The 22,010-nt window shown below is 42.0% G+C and overlaps 2 protein-coding genes and 1 long non-coding RNA gene across 5 annotated transcripts in view; 2 read left to right on the top strand and 1 right to left on the bottom strand.

Annotated features, from left to right (window-relative positions):
- Positions 1–22,010, top strand: part of LOC122968417 (putative leucine-rich repeat-containing protein DDB_G0290503) — a 635,740-nt gene that overhangs the window by 400,630 nt on the left and 213,100 nt on the right. The gene's annotated exons all lie outside the window — the stretch shown is intronic.
- On the top strand, positions 959–10,660 carry LOC122969301. The gene is made up of 2 exons (XR_006398980.1): positions 959–1,531; positions 10,590–10,660. It is a non-coding gene; the product is annotated as an uncharacterized LOC122969301 (long non-coding RNA).
- Positions 13,685–20,303, bottom strand: LOC122968463 (protein NYNRIN-like). Of its 3 annotated transcripts, XM_044333737.1 has the most exons (3): positions 20,032–20,303; positions 14,640–18,693; positions 13,685–14,430 (listed from the first exon to the last, which is right to left on the bottom strand). In XM_044333737.1, exons 1-2 carry the CDS (start codon positions 20,078–20,080, stop codon positions 14,909–14,911), a joined length of 3,834 nt encoding a protein of 1,277 aa, XP_044189672.1. In that variant the 5' UTR covers positions 20,081–20,303; the 3' UTR covers positions 13,685–14,430; positions 14,640–14,908. The 3 variants fall into 3 exon arrangements, with proteins under 3 accessions (XP_044189672.1, XP_044189664.1, XP_044189653.1); XM_044333729.1 differs by having other exon boundaries at positions 13,685–14,449; positions 14,640–20,303; XM_044333718.1 differs by having other exon boundaries at positions 14,640–20,303.

Below are 22,010 nucleotides of genomic sequence, written 5' to 3'. Positions count from 1 at the left end.
CCTGTGGGTGTGTAATGCCTCTAATGTGTGCAGGACACATTTGTGACTCATGACTAACATATCTACAGTTTAGGGACCCTATGAACATAATATACATTAATGTATGGACAGTACCTATGGCACTGTGTACTATGTTGCTGTGGCAACCGCAGCATGTGGAGGGATGAACTGAAGAAGTCGGGTTCACACATGAGAGGAGAAAGAAACTCTGGGTCTCTGCTGTAGATGGTTTATTTGTCCAGATGAATACAGGAGCCTACATGGCAAGTGTTTGCTGTTTCACTCCTCCATCTCCAGTTCTTTAGTTCACTTCATGAGAAAGGACAGCCATGTTGGCTGACGTGGAGATAAGAGTTAAGAAGCGTAAAAAGATAAAAGAGAGTAAGAGCGTGGACAAAGGATGTCCTTAACCAGTTTTAGTTTAGGGTTAAAGGAGCAGCGAACAGCAGAGTTGACCGCCGTCTTAGTGAAAACCCTTAAATCATCATTATTTATGCTATTAAATAACATCAATCATGACATCCAGGTCATCCTGACATTAGTTATTACTGCTGTAATAAACATTAGAGATATCATTTGAACACCAAACCTCAGTAAAATTAATATGCACAAGATATTCCAATACATGAATTTATGTTATTAATATCAGAAAAAGGTTTGCTGAGACTTCAGGGAGACATTAGAGGGAAACAGTCTTGGAGTCTGTGTTATGTGGTTTTAAAGAAGGGGCCTGAAACCAGGTAATGCTTTAATAAAAAATCCCAAATCATCCAAAAAGAGGTTTGTGCGTGTTTTCTCTTTCACACACACCAACATTCTGTGGGTCGTTGTCAATGTATGAGGAGAGAGGCAGAGGTGAAGAGCTTAGAGATTTGGTTCAGGGGGAGCAGGGAGATGAGGGCTGTGTGACATGTGACTGACTAAATGAATAATTCTGTAATTTTTTCTGTTTCCCTACAGATTCATCTGAAGAATAAGAATGAAAACTGGAGTAAAACTTCATGAGTTTGCTGATTTGGCGGGTTTGGATGCGTCATAAGACAAATGCTAATGCTGAAATGCTTAAATATACTCATATTTACACTGTATTCCTTATGTATCAGTAACCATCTAAGTTTGGTTTGCTTGTGAGAGGCCCCTCTCTAGTGTGTATGTGTGTTCAGGTGTGTGTGAGGAGCTCAGAGCTGGAACAACAAAACAGTTGTGAGTGAAGACACACAACACAAATGTTTGCTAGCAGCAGAGTGAAAGAAAGGTCAAGAGGGGCAAAGAAAGAAAGAAATGCATTTAAAATGATTTCATTTGATTTTAAAGTGTGATTCATATATAACCAATGCTGATAATCATTGAATGACAATCATGTTTTGTGTAATTCACATTTTTATTCACATTTATCTTTACATTTTATGTTCAATGTTACCTTTTTGTGATCAAGTTATTGAGTAATAATCACTTCATTTTGTATGAATATGGGGCCAAAAATAATACAATGTGAGTAACAGTTTCCCCAAAAAGAAATTGAAATTGAAATGTAACCCTGTTAAAAAGGGACAATAAATAGTTTAAATATGTTCATGTTTGATAAAGTGTGATTAAAAGTATTAAGAATAATATTTCATGAAGGTTGATAAAGTTTGTTTAAAAATAGTTTAATAAATAAGTTTAAAAAGATTCAAATATGCACTTTAAGATATTTCATGTTATTTTGAAAAGTCTCAGGGTTAAAGAGGAAGTACCGATTGAGAAAAGTGTAATTCTGGTAATTAATTGGTTAAGATCTGGCTAAACAGGAAGTGTGTGTATTTTGTTGTGTGAGCGAGAAACTTGACATTCAAGAGAGAGAGCGCGCGATACGGAGCAGAGAAGGGAGAACTGCCTGGCGTTTAATATGTTACAGTGAAAAGGTATGCAGAGTACGGACACTGTTTATGAATAATAGGTAGAGATAAACGGACAGTGAGTCTCAAAGGACTGTTATTCAGTGCAGCACCGTGTTTCGAGTTTAAAGGAGTACTTTGGCAAAGAGTGTTCAACGAGGAGCACAGCTAACAGCCAATGTAGCTCACATTAGCTTAGCTACGGACTTCATCTGCGAGCAGCTAAACCAGCTACTCAACTGGTGAAGTTAGCCTGCGGTGTGCCGGACCTGTTCAGTGTGATCTGCGGTGAGTTCTACCGGGAGAGTGGGAGAAGTCATCTGCAGCCGACGTGGCCGCAACACGCTGGTCCTGACAGGAGGAATCGTCTACCTCATCCCATGTATCAGCAACCCGCTGGTATCGCACAGGGGACGAGGAGTACGCCATTACGGCAGTGAGTTGCCATCTGTTTTATTTCAGCGCTTTAGCGTGAAGCAGCCATTTTGTTTCTGGCTACAACGCACACAAGCATCGCTTCAGGCCTGCATCATTAACACTGGGTACCCATATCCTTTTCAGTTAGTTATAACTGCCGGCTTTAGGTGTGTTTCATTATTTGGTGGTTTTATAATGAGTGCACTCAAAAGGGGTATTTGAATATTAAGAAATTGATCATTTAAAAGGTACTGAAAAGTCTTTTGAACTTGAGTGTTATTTTTGTGTTTTATTTTCATTATTAAAAGAATATTTGTGTTTACATTTACAACAGTAAATCTTTAAAACTTACTTTTTTCTTGTCATTTGTATAAGTGTCTGAGAAATAGTACTGTTGATGTTTACCGACATATTGAGAGTACTTTTATTTCAATTGGCAAGTGTTTAGGAGAAAGGTATAAACTTAAAGGATACTTTAATTCTTATTTCATTTATCTACAGTTTTGATTAAAAACATTAAAAATTAGTATTAAAACATTCAGTGAGTAAATAAAAGTGTCTTACATTATAGAATAAATAGAACTTAGTTCACCAATATCATATTACAGTGTACTTGTCATTCAGTATTAGTTAATCTTAAAGAAAGAGATTTCTAAAACATAAAGAACTTGGGAAGCGTACCTCATAAAAATAGACCAGCCGTCTAGAGGGCGCTACATAAAATGGAGGCACCGCTGGGATTGTGGGTTAATTAATGCTGAAATTGGTGATTTGTGACTGTAAATTTCCTAGTGTGTGAACTATTCAACTGTGAAAAAAAAACAAAACTAAGAAAGACAAACAAAACAATATATGGTGATATTTAACTAACAGCAGCTAAAGTGTCACAATGTACAGGAACCAGCTGAAGAACTGGTGTCGAGGTGAAAACCTGGATGAGAGCCATGCCTTGCTGACCATCGTTCCTGAGAAGACAGAAACAGCACACATAGTAGAGACTTTGCAAACTGTAAAGTGCTTGGGACGGGTACAAGTGAGAGGAAGAATGTTAAACGAAACTACAAATGAAGTACTGGTGCTTTGCGAGTGCAAAGAGAAATTGACTGATGCAGACGTCCCAAGTGAAGTTTTGAGCTCAGATGGACAAACTGCATGGAAAATATTCACTGTGGCTCAGAGCTCAGACCCTGAGTTGGACTTTAACCGTAAACTGCATGCTCTTCTACAAGCAGAAGGAAAGTCCACAGAGGATGTGCAGGCCTTGCTGACCCCGCACATACCTCCCTCTACAGAAGCCATCCTTCGTGCTGTGGGCGATCTGTTTGATAAGACCGTCAAGCCCTCAGCAGAAAGTGGAGGATACCGCCGCCTGCAGATCTTTTCCGGTATTGTGCCTACACCAGCAGGAGAGGAACAATTCGACCACTGGTTAGAGCAAGCTTACCTGATGGTTGAAGAGAGTGAGGGTTCTGCTAAAGACAAGAGGAGAAAGATAATGGAGAGTTTAAAGGGGCCAGCTCTGGAAGTGATAAAAGCAGTGCGTCTCTCCAATCCTGACATTGCCCCTGACAAGTGCCTGGAGGCTCTGGAAAACGCCTTTGGATTAGCAGAGTCTGGAGACGATTTGTATTTCACATTCAGAATGCAGCAGCAGCAACCTGGTGAGAAGCTATCTGATTTCCTCAGGAGATTAGAACGTTGCCTGTCCAAAGTGGTACAAAGAGGTGGTCTCACTCCCCTAGCCATGGATGGTGCACGGCTTGAGCAGCTTCTGAGGGGTGCAGTTAATGCTGATCTGATGTTAATCCAACTGCGACTGAGGGAGAGAAGAGCTAATCCCCCAACTTTCCTTGAGCTCCTGAAAGAAATTCGTTCAGAAGAAGAATATGAATCTTCTCGAGCAAAGCTGAACCATTCAGTGTATACAGTTCACACCAAGCTTCAAGAAGAAAACAAACACTCAGAGATACAGAGTTTGAGAGCTGAAATTAAAGAAGTGAAATCAATGTTTGCTGCGCTCTCTACACGGGACAAAGAGACACAAAATGAGAACTTTCAAACTAAAGTGAGAAATGTCCCAGAGACTAATGCTGATCCAGAAGTGATAGCTCTGAGGAAACAACTGAAACAGTTACAACAAAAGGTGAACTCCAGATTACCTCAATCGTCTACACCTTCTCCCACAGTGATGACTGTAAACACTCAAAACAGACAAGGGGCTGAGACAGAAGAGCGTTTCTGCTATCGCTGTGGCGAAAATGGACACATGGCAGGGAAGTGCAAAAACCCTGAGAACCAAAGCAAAGTGATCCAAAGACTCATTCAAGCTCTCAAAAAGGCTAAGACCCATAGCACTCAACCTACTACTGATGTCCCCTCACCCAAAACTGACTGCACTGTGAGGAGGAGTGTAGTAGATCAGCTTGCCCCAACAGGCATACCAGAGGGTCTAATAGGGCCACCATCTTTGGAGCCTCTGAAAGTTAATGGACATTTGTGTGATGCATTACTCGACAGTGGCTCAAGAGTTAGCATCATCTTTGAATCCTGGTACAGGAGACATCTTGCTGATACTCCTATTCGCCCAGTAAGTGACCTTAACATTTGGGGTTTAAGTGACTCTGATTACCCTTATCTTGGCTACGTGGCAGTGGACCTAGAGTTTCCCAAAAAGGTAGCGGGTACCCCAACAGCCCTGTCAGCCCTGGCTCTCATTTGCCCCGATCCACCCGGTCCTGATCAGACACCTGTGATCCTCGGGACAAATACCAAGGCTAACCTATCCAAGCGGCTAGCCCAGCTGCGTGACAATAGAGTTGAAGGCACTGTAGCCCACGCCTTTGGCATACAGAACACTTTCCCAGAAACAGTGAAAGAAAAAGCCATTGACTTGTCAAATGAAGAGGATGACGAAATAGGTTGTGTAAAGTTGGAGGGTCGAAGCTCACTTGTCCTACCTGCAGGTGGCAGCATTAAAGTAGTCTGCAAAGTGGTGCTTAGAAAGTCCATGCCAGATGACATCTTGATAGTAGAGGCCTCCAGTACAGCTACTCTCCCATCAGGCGTCATGCTCCAACCTATGGCAATACCCAGTAATGCTGTGGACATTAACCGGCTGACAGTTGTGGTTCATAATGAGTCGCAGAAAGAAGTGACCATTCCTGCCGGTGCTGTCCTGGGTCACCTATGTGTAGCTGATGTGGTTACCACAGTGCCAAAACAAAAGCCAGAGACTGAGGATGCTTTTGATGTCAGAATGATCGACTTTGGTGAGTCACCTGTCCCCGAAACATGGAAAGCAAGGCTCAGACAAAAACTGTCTGAAAGAGCAGATGTATTCTCTCTTCATGAACTCGATGTGGGACTCGCCAAAGAAGTGGAGCACACGATCCGCTTATCTGATTCACGACCCTTTCGTGAACGCTCCAGACGCATCGCCCCTGCGGATATTGACGATGTGAGGCGTCATATTCAAAAGCTACTAGCTGCAGGCATCATTAAAGAGTCCAGAAGTCCATACGCATCGCCCATAGTGGTTGTGAGGAAAAAGAATGGGGATGTAAGGATGTGCATTGACTACCGCACACTAAACAGCCGCACTGTACCAGATCAATACACTACCCCACGCATCGATGAGGCTCTTGACTGCCTGTCGGGTAGTAAATGGTTCTCAGTGATCGACTTAAGAAGTGGTTACTATCAAATAGCCATGAAAGAAGAGGACAAAGAAAAGACTGCCTTTATCTGCCCTCTCGGGTTCTACCAATTTGAGAGGATGCCTCAAGGCATAACTGGAGCTCCTGCAACCTTCCAGCGCCTCATGGAGAAAGCAGTTGGAGACATGAACATGCTCCAAGTAATAGTCTATCTGGATGATCTGATCATATTCGGAAAGACCCTGGCAGAACATGAAGAGAGACTCTTAAAGGTGCTGGACAGACTCAGAGAAGTAGGGCTCAAGATTTCACTTGACAAATGTCAGTTTTGCCAAACAAAGGTCAAGTATGTGGGTCATATTGTGACTGCTGAGGGTGTTGCTGCTGACCCTGCAAAAATCGAAGCTGTGACCACTTGGCCCCAACCTTACAATCTCAAGACCCTACGATCCTTTTTGGGTTTTTGTGGTTATTATAGACGATTTATCCACAACTACTCCTCCATCGTCCGCCCTTTGACTGACCTCACTAAAGGTTATGGCCCCCCTCAGCGTAGCAAAAAGCCAGTAAAAGGGAGGAGAGATGTTTATTTGGATGAGAAGGAGCTGTTTGGAGACAGGTGGGACGAGTCATGCACTGAAGCCTTTGAAAAAATCAAACAGTGTTTGACAAACGCCCCTGTGCTCGCCTTTGCAGATCCTGATAAGCCCTACACACTGCATGTCGATGCTAGCCTTATGGGACTGGGAGCTGTGCTTTATCAGGCATACCCAAAAGGCTTGCGACCAGTGGCGTTCGCAAGCAGAAAACTGAGCTCGTCAGAAAAAAACTACGCCATCCATCAGTTAGAGTTTCTGTCGCTGAAATGGGCGGTTGTGGAGAAATTTCACGACTATCTCTACGGAGCCCACTTTACTGTGCGTACAGACAACAACCCTCTAACTTACGTCCTGACATCAGCAAAGCTCAATGCCACAGGACATCGGTGGCTGTCGGACTTGTCAGTGTACGATTTTGACATTATCTACAGACCAGGTAGAAATAACATTGATGCCGATCTGTTGTCACGCATAGAGGCAAGAGATGAGGAGACGGAATGGCAGAGCATCTCGCAGGCTGGAGTCAAGTCAATATGCCAGCGAGTCGGTGTTCTTGGCCCATCGGCAGACTCCCCCAAGTATGCTGAACAGCTTGGAGCTCCACCTGACTGCATTCCTGACGTGTATGCTTTCCCCACACGTCTTCAGCTTAACTCACTGGAACAAATGTCCAGGCAGGACTTAATGGCAGCCCAAGCCCAAGACGGCTTGATAGCACCCACCATACAAGCTTTAAAGTGTGGCAAGTGGAAAGACAACCCAGAGTTACTCCCTATGAAAAGAGAGATGGGTAAGCTAGTCATGACTGACGGGTTACTACATCGGGTGAGCACATGCCACACAGGGAAAAAGACACAGCAGCTAGTGCTACCTGCCAAGTTCAAAGCAGTAGTACTCAAAACCATGCACGATGACCTTGGTCATTTAGGAGTGGACAGAGTCACTGACATGATCAGGAGCCGATTCTTCTGGCCAAAGATGTCAGTCGATGTAGAGCAATATGTGAAAAACTGCGGAGAGTGTGTGCTCAGGAAGACTCCATGTCAAAGAGCTGCACCGTTACATCAGATAGTGAGCTCTGGACCTATGGACCTCGTCTGTATTGACTTCCTGTCTATGGAACCTGACTCAAGAGGAGTGAGTAATGTGCTTGTCATAACTGACCATTTTACGAGATACGCCCAAGCTTTCCCCACTCTCAATCAAAAAGCTCTCACAGTGGCAAAAGTCTTAGTGGAAAAGTACTTTGTACATTATGGCTTGCCATCTCGTATTCACTCTGATCAAGGCAGAGACTTTGAGTCTCGACTCATTAAAGAGTTGTTAAAGATACTGGGCATACAGAAGTCAAGGACCACCCCTTACCACCCCCAGGGTGATCCCCAACCTGAACGCTTCAACAGAACTCTGTTATCCATGTTGGCCACACTCAACCAAGAAAAGAAGCAGCAATGGAGTCAGCATGTAGTGCACCTGGTGCATGCATACAATAGCACCAAGTGTGACGCCACGGGATACTCCCCGTATATGCTGATGTTCGGCCGAGAGGCTCGACTCCCGCTGGATGTATGCTTTGGGACATGCCCAGATGGCAAAGTTGACCAACCACATTCTGCATATGTTGCCAAACTGAAAGAGGATTTGCAGACAGCCTATAACCTGGCCACAGAGGTCTCTAACAAGAGACACCAGCAAAATAAAAAGGCATACGACAAGAGACTTAGGTTCCACAAACTAGAACCTGGCGACAGAGTATTGCTGAAAAACCTTGGATTGAAGGGAAAACACAAACTGGAAAATCGCTGGTACAATGCCCCTTATGTTGTAGTGGATAAGTTGCCAAACTTGCCTGTTTACAGAGTAAAGCCACTAAACGTCAAAGGGAAGGTCAAAACATTGCACAGAGATAATCTCCTTCCCATAGGAGATCGAGTGAGGATACCAGTGCAGGAGGAAATGGAGAATGTTCCAAAGAGACCTGTGACTCGAAGTTGTGTCCCCAACCGACACAAAAGAAACTCCACAGATCACACTGTACAAAGAGAAAGCCATACCTTGAGTGATTCTTCTGATCTGGAGTGTGAATGGCCGACCAAACCCTATAGGGAGTTAATGGGAAATCTCTTGCGAAGGAGAGAAAGACATAGTGCTGAAGGATCAGAGCAGTTGGAAGTCCTCAGTCCTTCAGAAGAGAGTCACTTAGAGAGAGACCACTCTCCTGTAGAGCATGTTCCAGATGTCCCTCAAGCAACCGACTCTGAGTCAGGACCACTCTCCAGTGAAGATGAGCAACTACCCTCGAGCTGTTCTAATGTACATGTGACACCAAAGCCAAGTAGGCCAAAAAGATCATTGAAACCAGTTGTAAGACTTACCTATGATGAGCCAGGAAAGGCCAAAGATCAACCCATTACCATTGTACATAGAGGGGTTACTATAAAAATTGGTAAGCACTAAGCTGGGTCTCATAATCTCACCCTTAATACTTTGAGTAGAAACTTAAGTTAAGTTTTGTAATCTGATGAGGACATCAGACGTTTAAAGGGGGGAGGGTGTAACCCTGTTAAAAAGGGACAATAAATAGTTTAAATATGTTCATGTTTGATAAAGTGTGATTAAAAGTATTAAGAATAATATTTCATGAAGGTTGATAAAGTTTGTTTAAAAATAGTTTAATAAATAAGTTTAAAAAGATTCAAATATGCACTTTAAGATATTTCATGTTATTTTGAAAAGTCTCAGGGTTAAAGAGGAAGTACCGATTGAGAAAAGTGTAATTCTGGTAATTAATTGGTTAAGATCTGGCTAAACAGGAAGTGTGTGTATTTTGTTGTGTGAGCGAGAAACTTGACATTCAAGAGAGAGAGCGCGCGATACGGAGCAGAGAAGGGAGAACTGCCTGGCGTTTAATATGTTACAGTGAAAAGGTATGCAGAGTACGGACACTGTTTATGAATAATAGGTAGAGATAAACGGACAGTGAGTCTCAAAGGACTGTTATTCAGTGCAGCACCGTGTTTCGAGTTTAAAGGAGTACTTTGGCAAAGAGTGTTCAACGAGGAGCACAGCTAACAGCCAATGTAGCTCACATTAGCTTAGCTACGGACTTCATCTGCGAGCAGCTAAACCAGCTACTCAACTGGTGAAGTTAGCCTGCGGTGTGCCGGACCTGTTCAGTGTGATCTGCGGTGAGTTCTACCGGGAGAGTGGGAGAAGTCATCTGCAGCCGACGTGGCCGCAACACGCTGGTCCTGACAGGAGGAATCGTCTACCTCATCCCATGTATCAGCAACCCGCTGGTATCGCACAGGGGACGAGGAGTACGCCATTACGGCAGTGAGTTGCCATCTGTTTTATTTCAGCGCTTTAGCGTGAAGCAGCCATTTTGTTTCTGGCTACAACGCACACAAGCATCGCTTCAGGCCTGCATCATTAACACTGGGTACCCATATCCTTTTCAGTTAGTTATAACTGCCGGCTTTAGGTGTGTTTCATTATTTGGTGGTTTTATAATGAGTGCACTCAAAAGGGGTATTTGAATATTAAGAAATTGATCATTTAAAAGGTACTGAAAAGTCTTTTGAACTTGAGTGTTATTTTTGTGTTTTATTTTCATTATTAAAAGAATATTTGTGTTTACATTTACAACAGTAAATCTTTAAAACTTACTTTTTTCTTGTCATTTGTATAAGTGTCTGAGAAATAGTACTGTTGATGTTTACCGACATATTGAGAGTACTTTTATTTCAATTGGCAAGTGTTTAGGAGAAAGGTATAAACTTAAAGGATACTTTAATTCTTATTTCATTTATCTACAGTTTTGATTAAAAACATTAAAAATTAGTATTAAAACATTCAGTGAGTAAATAAAAGTGTCTTACATTATAGAATAAATAGAACTTAGTTCACCAATATCATATTACAGTGTACTTGTCATTCAGTATTAGTTAATCTTAAAGAAAGAGATTTCTAAAACATAAAGAACTTGGGAAGCGTACCTCATAAAAATAGACCAGCCGTCTAGAGGGCGCTACAGAAAGATTCTGAGGGTTCTTAGAAAGTCTGGAAAACGGACAATCAAAGATAAAATATTAACCAGCATTAACGTGTAGACAGAGAGTCAAAAGTGAAATGCTAATTGTTCCTGGCATTAGCAAACAATTAGAAAACATTCAACATTCAATAAAAGCTTTGAAGTAAGTGACTTCAACCAAGTGACACATTTTTTAAGACTCAAAAATGTAGTAATCAGTGAAAATAGCAGAAAGACTGAAACTTATCATTTTACTCTTTTTACTATTTCTCCATCTATGAGTTTGGTGTTTTTCATGCCTTCTTGGATCATTTTTGTCCTTTTTCCATGACTTGCCCGGAACTGTTACTGTGTCTTGATAATGACTCTTAACGGATTTAAACATTTTATTCACGTCACTAAGTCCTGATAATTTTACGGTTAATCACAGGATGATGGTGACTTATAGTGTGTTAAGAAGTAAAATATCAGTTTTCATTAGTCATCGATGCATTTTAACATTTTGACAAGCATTTATTCAGTAATACATTGTGGTTTGATGAATCAGTTTCTGAGAAGATTTGATCAATATTTACCCCATATTTCAACATGTTTTAATTTTTTGTTTTTAAGACTTTTTGTGTGACTTTTTATTTCATTACCATTTATCATTTATCCAGATTTAAACCTGCAGTGCAGAACTTTTACATATAAATGAATGTCTGTTACATTCAAGCCCTTGCCAAACAAATTCACACAATGCTGATTAAGCCTAAACCCCACCAGATAAATCTATCTGTATTTCACAGTATACAGTTTTTAAATCCCTTTGCTAACTTGAAGGCGATAAAATAATTTAATCATGTGGCTCCTCTAGACTTTCTTATTGGACAGAATAGATCAAATTCTGATAGTGAAGTGAGTCATTTCAGGTTGTGTGATGCTCAAAACAATTTATCCACCGTTTTACAGCTGCAACAGTAGCAGAGTAAAGCAGAGTAAGCTACGGTGGAGCCTATGACATAAGAACGTGTTGACAGTGTTGATGTAATTACTCTCACTGCCAGAAGGGGGAGATAAAAGTCCCGCACTGCAGCTTTAAGACATTGATTTTTAATATTCAGTATGTAATCATGTGATTATGTTTGATAGGTTTGGGTAATAAGGATAAAATTCTCTGTCACAGTATAAATGATTTTTATATTGTGATATTGATATATATCATATAGCAAAGTTTCTAGAAGATCAATTGGAAAACTGTTAATGGTTAAAATCACCAGACAGGCATTCTCTATTTGGCTGATCCAGAAGTTTGAATACAAATTAAGGTCAGGTGACATTGATGCAAACATCATATAAATATACAGCATCAATATAAATCAATTCTGCTCAGCGATTTGCAACATTATCTACAATACACACAGAGATGATTAAAAGTATAAACAATATGAGAACATCTCTGATGGTTAACACATTTATATCATCAAATGGTATATATCATTATATCACCCACTCCTAATTAATGGATTTTTCATTTTTGACTTAGTTAACTGCTTGCTTGCTTTTGCATTGATAAAATAAATTGTACTGTGAAGTGCAGTCTATTTGTATTTTTTCCAAATACTTGACATTCTCAGCTATTCTTAAAGTCAACATATTTGTGTGGCTATGCCGGTCAAGAGGTGAAGATCTCTTTTTCAAGAAAGACCTGAGAACAAGAAACATTCACAGTCAAACAACAACACAACCAGCTTAGAAGAACAACATCACACCCACAGCCAGACAACCAACCAATGAAGTGACAAAACTGAATTAATAAAAACAATCACAAGAGTCATTAAAACTTCAGAAAATTAAGCTTTAACATCTCTAGGCGGATGAAAGAATCTAGTTTGAGGGCAGTTTGCAGGTCATTACATTTAAAAGGTTAATAAGACCTGATACCAGTAGACATGAGACACTGGATTGTGAACTGTAAGCTTTGAATGAGGGAAGACATGTGAGGTAGCTTGGAGGCTTCAACAGCAGAGCTTTGAATATCATGAGATGATTATTTCATTTTGTTAATAAAGAAGATCATCAACTTTATGATACAGAGAACAATGATGAAGACAAATGCAGACATAAAGACTGACTGCCTCAATATTTTAGGATGAATAATTTCACTGAGGAAACTCAAAGAAAAGCAGAAGAGACACAAACTGACATCAGTGACTGAAACTAAACATCCTCAGGCGAGTGTCTGTGCGGATCTTTGTACTGTAGTGATAAATTATCACAATAACTTCACTAACTGGGCTGCAAAGTTTTCTGCTCACTCACATTTAAAACTGACAGACAGACGAGGACACAAAAAAAAACATTTATGTTTATGTTCATCAATGAATCGTTTCAGTCACTGTTCAATCTGAAAAATCATCTCAAGTCGTTTCTATGCGACAAAGTTTAAGGTTTAATTTGTTTTATTTCAGACCGATATGCATTCATGTTAACGGTGATTCATTTCAGATTTCAGAGGCTAAAACAGAATCAGGAAGTTAAATAACTCCCATTAAAATTACATTTACTGACATTTAGATTGATCAACGGAAACGAAAGTCTGTCTCCGAGTTCAGTTTTATCAGTAAGTAATTATCCACAGTTTGTCTACAGACATACAGTATGTCACCTTAACACTTATTAGGTCTTTATTGCTGTTGGAGCGTATTTATTTCTTCTTCTCCCCCCTTCAGTTGAATCAGTCTCCGATGTTTCCAGCAGATGGATAATGTTGTGGATTTTCGGAGCTGATGCACTGGCAGTTGTCAGTTTGAAGAAGAGAAGACCAAACCAAACTTCGTATGATGATTCTGGGAAAACTTTAATGAAGAACCTTGCAAGGGAGAGCGACTCAAGGGACACCTCCTGTTCGTACGGTGTCCCCAAACTCGTCTGACCCTCACAGTCCAAAACCAGCCTTTAAGCCAATCATAGAAACTAGTTCGTCAGTTCCGAATCATAAACCTATGACCTAAATCTGTATCTTTGGTTTGTCTTGTTGCGTCTGATGATGACCTGCATTCTGGCCTTGGTTCGCCTGTGAGGCTCCTGGTTTATTAAACAACATGTGTTATCTTCTGTTTGAGAGAACAGAAGAGTACAGCTTGACATTCTGTTGTCCTGGTCAGTTATGGAATATCCATAACAATCCCCTCTTATTGATCAAAAGATCAATACAAATTACCAATTTATGACTGGACTGGTGGACTGTAAGGGCACAAACAGAGTAGAAACAACATCTGCACAACAGATAACAATTCTCACACAAAAGTAATACAAGAATCAACAATTGCATTGAACAAAATCAAAAGTAAAATCATCAAAACACATAATCATTTAAACACATAATGCAATAACAATAAAAGCAAACAATCAGTAAATTAGATAAAAAACCCCTCTTATGTACCCCTTTAAAACAACTGTCATGTGACCCATGAGTTCTGTCTTCCAACCACCAGGGGCAGTAGTGAGGCAAATCCTCAAAGAAGATCTCCTAGAACACCAAAGCGTTAAAGGAGGTCATTGACAGAGGTCACCAGTCACATGCGCAAACAACCTAAGACAAGACACTTCCTGCCTCTTACTAGATGAAATCCTAGCAACTTAAAGGGGAGTCATACAAACATTTGATTACATCATAACAATAAAACAAATCAATCACAAAGTGAAGTCTTCAACCCATGCACTTTGCGTACAGTAGAGGGCCATCACCATGGAGAGGTTACTAGCACATACGATGCATGGTGATGTGGAATCCATCCTCCTTCGTCGACGTGGATGAACTCTGCTTCGTCTCAAACAGTGTTTTATCATATGTAGACCACCGCCATCTACCTCGAGAAAAAGTAACTGGATATGCAATATTACAATCATTCATTTTACATCTGTCAATAGGACATTTAAAAACAATAGAATTCACAATTCGTTTAACTCGGGAGAGAGCTGGTAAAATATGTCCATCAGTCTTTTCTGACTCTTTTTCTTCAGACTCTCTCATTGCAGCATTGTCAATGTATCTCACTGTTTTGTCAGGACTTACAGTGTTGTAGAGTCCCAATGGGCTCATTGATTTGTCCGTATGTCCAAGATCTGGCTCTTGGTCTGCATTTTCTGGATCATTCTGCAAAGGGCGCCCCTGTCCATGGGGCACTGGGTTCATGGCACCGACTGTGTCATGAGAAGGAAAGCCTTTCCGCTCTCCTTCGCCTGGAATCAGAGAGACTCCTGTCTCTCTCTCATTTGGACCGACTTGACCTGTCCCCTGCCCGAACCTACTAAACAGGAGAGAAAAAAGGAGTAACCATCCGGTTACCTGCCAGGGCTCTGCTCTCCTCCGCCAGTGGTTGGGGGGGCCAGTCTGCACCTTGTGGCGTGGATCCATTCTGCTCTGCCTTCGACCTTCAGGGCCGTCCTAGTAGTCAGCAGCACCTGGTATGGACCTTTCCACCTAGGAGACAAAGACACTTTTTCCAGAGATTTGATTAATACCAGGTCACCTTCTCGAAAGGAATGAATTGGTTCTTCCGATGGTTTGGGGAGTCTGTCAGCCACCTGTAAATGATACTTTCTCAAAATCTCTGTTAGTCTTTTCACATACTCAGTCATGAACTCATCCGTCCAAAGCAGAGTAGCTTTGTGTGGTGTCAGTGGGGGACTTGTCCCTGTGGACATTGGTCTTCCCATCAGCACCTCGTGAGGACTCAGTCCTGTAGTTGCACTTGGTGCACTCCGAATGGAGTACAGCACAATCGGCAGTGCATCAGGCCATTTCAGGCCTGTGGCTAGGACTGTTTTGGTCAATCTGTCTTTGATAGTTGCATTCATTCTCTCAACTTGACCTGAACTCTGTGGATGATAAGGAACATGTAACTGCCACTTAAATCCTAAGATTTCTGACAGTCCCTGAGTGATTTTTGACACAAAAGCCGGACCTCTGTCGCTATCTATTCCCTGCGGCACTCCGTACCTAGGGATTACCTCTTTTAGCAGACACTTTACAACTGTTCTTGCATCTTCTTTTTTCGTTGCAAAAGCTTCTACCCACTTCGAGAACCTGTCGGTTATGACTAGCAAGTATTTGAAGCCTTGTGAGCTTGGCATATGTACAAAATCTATTTGCATATTTACAAAAGGACCTGATGGGGGTTCTAAGTGGTCATGTTTCACTGTGCTATTCTTTTTTCTGGTCTGTTGACATATCATACAACTATCCACAAGTGTTTGTGAAACTTGAGTAATGCCTGGAGCAAACCACTGTGAGCGAATAACATCATTCATCACCCCTCTTCCAACATGCGCTGGACCATGCGTCACACGTGCCAGTACATGAAGGAGAGCTCGAGGGCAAACCGGTCGACCATCAGGGTGGAGCCACAAGCCAGACTCCGCGTCAACTTTACAACCTTTACGCAACCAAAGACTTCGCTCCCTGTCATCAGCGTGATTTTGCATTGTCACGACATCATTAGCGGAAGGAACTGGAATTGGATTGGTAGGTTGTGTGGAGGCACATTGAAGTACCAAAGAGGGAGAGGAAAGTGCCGCTTGTTTGGCTGCAGTGTCAGCCATTGCATTTCCTCGTGAAACAGGATCAGTTCCATTCGTGTGAGCAGCACATTTGATGATTGCAAGCTGAGATGGGCGCAAAATAGCATCTAACAGGTCATTAACCAAAGTGTGATGCTGTAGTGGTTTTCCAGAAGATGACACAAAACCTCTCATCTTCCATAACTGGCCAAAATCATGAGCAGCGCCAAATGCATATCTTGAGTCAGTGTAAATAGTAGCCACCTTACCAGAAGCAAGAATACACGCTCTAGTTAGAGCATACAGTTCTGCTGCTTGAGCAGAGGTACCTGGAGGCAGTGCTTTTGCCTCTACTACCCCCCAATCGTTAACTACTGCATAGCCAGCTAGATGTGTGCTATCAGATGGTCTGCTAGCTGAACCATCAGTGTAAAAAATCAAATCAGAATTGGGTATTGGTGTCTGCAACAAGTCTGGCCTTGGGGATGTACACAGGTCAATAGTTGTGATGCAATCATGCTCATCATCTGTGTCAATCAATGGAAGGAGAGTAGCTGGATTCAATGGAGGTGAGCGTTTTAAAGTGATGTGTGGACTATGAAGAATGATTGCTTCATAGCCTGAACGACGTGCAGCTGTCATGTGTTGGGTAGCAGATGTGTTCAAGATGTGAAGTACTGCATGTGGAACGTGCACAACACAGTCATGAGCCAGTACAATTGGAGAAGATTTCTCAATCATGATGGCAACGGCGGCCACCGCTCTTAAGCAACCTGGCATGCCAAGAACCACAGGGGTTAGTCGAGAGGAGTAGTACGCAACTGGACGGTAATGAGACCCATGTTTTTGCACGAGAATGCCTGTAGCAAAGCCATCTCGTTCATGTACATGCAGATGGAACGGCTGATGATAGTCCGGCAGCCCCAATGCCGGAGCCAAGGTGAGAGCATGTTTCAGGTCCTGAAAAGCTTTGTTCATGTCCTCAGTCCACTGCACCTTGGGAGGAGCTGATTGCAGTGTGGCGTTTCGCAAAACAGAGTCCATAGCAGCATACTCAAAGATCCAATGTCTGCAATAATTCGCCATCCCCAAGAACGAGAGCATTTGTTTCTTGGTTGTGGGAGGAGGCATGTTAACCAGCAGTTTCAACCTCTCCGGTGACAACAGGCGCTGTCCATTTTTCAAAACATGACCCAAGTATGTCACCTCAGACCGACAAAATTGCAGTTTGGCAAGTGATGCTCTATGACCACACTCAGCTAGTCTCTGTAGGAGCAAGATGGAGTCCGTTCGACAAGCTTCCTGTGATGGTGAAGCTATCAGGAGGTCATCTGCATACTGTAGGAGAGTGGAGCCCCCTGGAAAGTGGAGGTCATCCAAGTCCCGTTTCACTGCTGCTGCATAAACTGTAGGACTCTCGACAAAACCCTGAGGCAAACGCTGCCAGGTGTACTGTTTTCCTTTGAATGTGAATGCAAACAGATACTGGCTATCTGGATGCAACGGGATTGAGAAAAAAGCTGAACTCAAATCAATGACTGTGTAGTGTGTTGAGTTGGATGGTAGTGAAGCTAAAATCGAATTTGTGTCTGGCACAATTGGAGCTGTTGGCACTACAATGCTATTAATAGCTTGCAAATCTTGTACAAAACGCCATTCATCTGGGCGGTTTGCTTTTGGAATGGGTAAAATGGGTGTGTTACATGGGCTTGTTGTTTGAACCAACACACCTTGATCCAGTAAAGACTGAATTACACCTTCAATACCAGCAATTGACTTGTGTGGCAAATTGTATTGCCTGACCATTGGTAGTTTAGCACCAGGTTTGAGTGTGACTTCGTGAGGTGGAGCCGAATTCACAAAACCCACATGGTTTTTATGTTTAGCCCATAAAATAGATGGAACCTCTGAAAGCTCTGATGGAGGCCCATACTGTGTGGGGAGGGGTGGTTGTTGCAAAACAAACCTACTCTGAGGTAGCTGGATGTGCTCAGTTAAAGATAACATGTACAGCTCAAGGCCCAAGTGTGTTATTGTTTGAGTTTGAGGAGTCTGCGCAGCTCCTCTCAATGCCTGGCACTGTGCCACCATGCTTTCAAGCTGTTGTGGGTCACAGCCAGGAGAGACAGCTACAGTGATGTATGGAAATGAATCTTTATCATTAACCAATTTGCGCTGTGCGTCAGATAACCGAATTGGAATTGCACATCCCTGTGGACCAACAAACAAACATTGTTCACACTCCAACCCCTCTTGTGTATTCAAAGACACATCAGCTAATTGTTTGTACACCTCTGGGGGGTTAAATGCTGCTGTACAGTGACACTGTAGTACAGGCCTCATGGCAGACATCTGTGTTGCACATGCTGGTGAAATTTGAGCAATTTTTTGAATGCTAGATACTGTGAAACTAGAAGCCATGTTAAAATCAGTCAATGACCAACAATACAAACAATCAGCAATAGTTTTCAAAAACTGAAATGCATGAGCAGCCTTCACATCAGGTAGGCTTAAAAACAATCCATCAGGTGTGCATTGAATGGTGGCATGTAGCTTGCAAAGTAAATCTCGTCCCATGAGATTAATTGGACTTTTCTCAGAAATCAGGAAAGAATGTTGCACATCTGAACCTTCAACAGTTATTTTAGCTCTCTGTGATAGTGGCTCAACAACAGGAACGCCGGAAACACCCACGGTGGTGACAAAATTAGGTGTTGGTGTACATACATGCTCATCAGCTTTAACAGTGGAAATTGTGGCCCCACTATCTACCATAATGTCAACTCTACTACCATTTACTTCAACAGGCATTATTGGATCTTCTGAAGGATCTTTTGAAAGTCGAATTACAGCTGCTTGAATGGGAAATGTTTTTTCTGATCCTGCCCCTCTATGGCCTCCCTATGCTTGATTGTAATATTGTCCATGATTCACATTATCAACATGTGGAGGAGGTGGTAGTGGTTGTTGTTGTTGTTGTGGTAAAGCAAGGGGGGCTGTTTGTTGGAAATTCCTTGTTTGGTGATCCTGGAATGGGTAATTTTGCTTGTTCTGACGACGACCACTTCTACACTCATTAGCCCAATGTCCCGCTTTCCCACATTTGTGACACTTTCCCGGTTTTCGCTTGTTATTGTTTTTGAAATGCTGTTGTCCACCCCCCTGTCGCGCATGCTGTAACATTTGTTTTGGGAAGGAGGCAGATTTGTCTTCAGCAAAAACTTCACACCTATCTAGCGCCATCATTTTGTTTACCGTTGCTTTCCAGTCTTTGGTTTGCCAATCGGTGACAGACAATTTGTATGCAGCTGCAACATTTGGTTTTAGATTTTGCACAAAGGTTGTAACAACAAAATATTCATTTCCTTCTCGTCCTATTCCTGCATTGCTATCCCAAGTACGTGTAAATCTGTTAACAAACTCAGGTACAGTTTCATATGCATCTTGGACACAGTGAATTACTTTATTAAAGTCAGTGCGCTGTCGTGCACATTTTCTTATTGCTGTTTTTGCTTCTTCATTTAACCAGTCAATCATGGTTCTATGAGGAGGCCACTGGCCATCCTCTGTCCGAGCAGGGAAAAGAAATTCACCTTTGCACAAATCCCACTCCGTTCTGTATGAGCCAGCAAGTAATTGTTCAACATCAGGTATCAGACAGTTATACACAGAGCATACATATCTTAACCATCCCCAGTATTCATCTGGGTTTGTGGTCGGATTGGGGGCATTTTGTGTCATTCCAACTATCTCAGCAGGAGTCCATGGTTTGCAGACAGCTGTGTTGCCAACCATGATTTTTGGAGCATTTATTGAGGTGGATGTAATGTTTAGAGGGGGCTCTAAAATGTTAGTTTTCGATCTTGTATGTCTTTCCAGATGTGAATGTGTCATTCTAGTTGTACCTCGTCTCTGAGTTTTGCTACTTGCAGTGTGGGGTCGTCTCTGTGTCATCTTTGGCCTGACTGCAGGTTCTGTGTCGTCACTATGGTCTGTGTCAGACTCCTCCCCCTTACCTCTGGCTCCTTGTAACTCAAGTTCTACCTCACTTTCTCCTGAGCTGTCCTGAGTGTCTATCTCTGTTTCTTCAGCAACGGCAGCTAAATGTCTTTTCTTTTCCTTTCTTTTCTGGCTTTTTACCTGTTTGAATGACAAATTAGCTTTCTTTTCTTTTCTGCAGCTTTCCTAGCTTTTTCTTCGTCGGCTCTATCTTTCTTTTCCTGTTTAACTCTTTCCCTTTCTCTAGCAGCCTGACTGTCTCTTTCCCTTTCTCTAGCTGCTATCTGCTCTTCTCTATTTTCTACTTCAGTCTGTAGTCTTTGTCCCTCAACAGCTGCGGCTAGTAAGAGAAATTCATCGTCAGTCTTTGCTTGTTGTGAAATGGTTTGATCAGTCATGTTAGCAGCTGAAAAGGGGTTTGAAGGTGAAAGTTGTGGAAAAATTGAAATCATTGTTTTGTTTGTGTGTGACTCTTGCAAAGGCACTCCAGCTTTGGATACAATGGTCAACAAAGTTTGTGGAGAGGGAGCATCAGTTTGCCGTTTTGCCCAACCGTATATGATAGCTTCGGAAATGGCCTTCACATTCTCACCATGCCTCTGTTTAATTTTCATCATTTCTGTAGCTCTGGTTTGCAACTCTGCTTCCAACATAGGCAAGTGACATGCTGTCACACATTTAACACAGTTCTCCACTGCTGCTCTGAACTCATCAGAAAAACGATCAACTCTTTTTTCATCCAGACTCACTCCACACCTCTGACGAGCAACAGTTAACCACACATTTACACAATCTTTCATATACGCACTATCCCAAGATGGATTTCCAAAATCTGGGTTAACATTGTACTCAGCAATCTGAAGCTTATCTCTATCAAACGCTCCTTCGTATGGCCATTCGCCATCTGTCCACTGATTCAAAATGGAAACACAAAAGCCCATCCTTTCAATCTACCAACAACTCCCGCCGGAGATTGTGGAGAAAACATCGCTCTATATTGTGCATCTGTGAGTGTGTGGGGGTTTGCTTCGGGAAGCTTATCAATGGCAGATTGACCTTTTACTTCTGAATTGGTGCGTTTGTTTCCTACTGAAACAGATTTGTTCTTTCTCTTGTGTTTTGGTGAATGAATTAATTTTGTAGTAGATTGTGTTCTACTCACTGCTTTAGACGTGTTGTTGCCCATTTTAACACATTTACATTAAAAACATCACACAAACAAACACATCAAACACAAAACAGACACATCAAAACTTTCCCAGCATCACCGAAGTTCTTTTTTTTTTTTTTACACCTCTCTTCCTGGTGCAATAGCAGTGATCTGAAGCCAAACCGACGAAGCAACTCTTCGTCTTGTGTACACTGTTTATTGTTTGAAAAAATTTTTACCGGCGCCCGACTCTAGGACTTAGAATCCCAAGTCTGAAAACATTTCTCACAGGACACAGAGTGGATGATCCCCGATCTTGGCTTAAACGAAATAGGCCAAATCCTACCCCGAAAACGTCTTTTCTATAGTTTAAACCTCAGGTGGGTCCCCCTGTGCCGGACGTAGCCCGAAGCTAGCCCAGAAATCCCAGCCACTTTTGTGGCACTGCAGGAGTTAAGACTCACTCAACTCTGCCTTTTTTTACCTCTTCACAACCACATGCTTTGCACCTGCTTATCACTGCACAGTTTCAACACATTTTCATGTGTTTAGATTCTTTAACCATCAGCTTTTTGCTTTTTTTTTTGTTTTTTTGTTCACTTTGTGACCACCTTTAAAGTGAAAGTGATGCACAGTTTCTTTGTGATTTCGTCAAACGCAGACATGGTAAGGCACAATAATAAAATAAAATTATGCACTTACCACGTCTTTGTTGTGTTGAAATCCTGTTCGTGA

Source organism: Thunnus albacares, chromosome 2 (genome assembly GCF_914725855.1).
Source record: "Thunnus albacares chromosome 2, fThuAlb1.1, whole genome shotgun sequence".
Classification (NCBI taxonomy): domain Eukaryota; kingdom Metazoa; phylum Chordata; class Actinopteri; order Scombriformes; family Scombridae; genus Thunnus; species Thunnus albacares.
Note: the sequence above shows the minus strand (reverse complement) of the source record. Positions and strands in the feature narration are given on the sequence as shown.

Coding starts and splice junctions, on each gene's coding strand:
- LOC122968463 (XM_044333729.1), bottom strand. CDS start 18,937: ATGCCTGTTGAAGTAAATGGTAGTAGAGTTGACATTATGGTAGATAGT.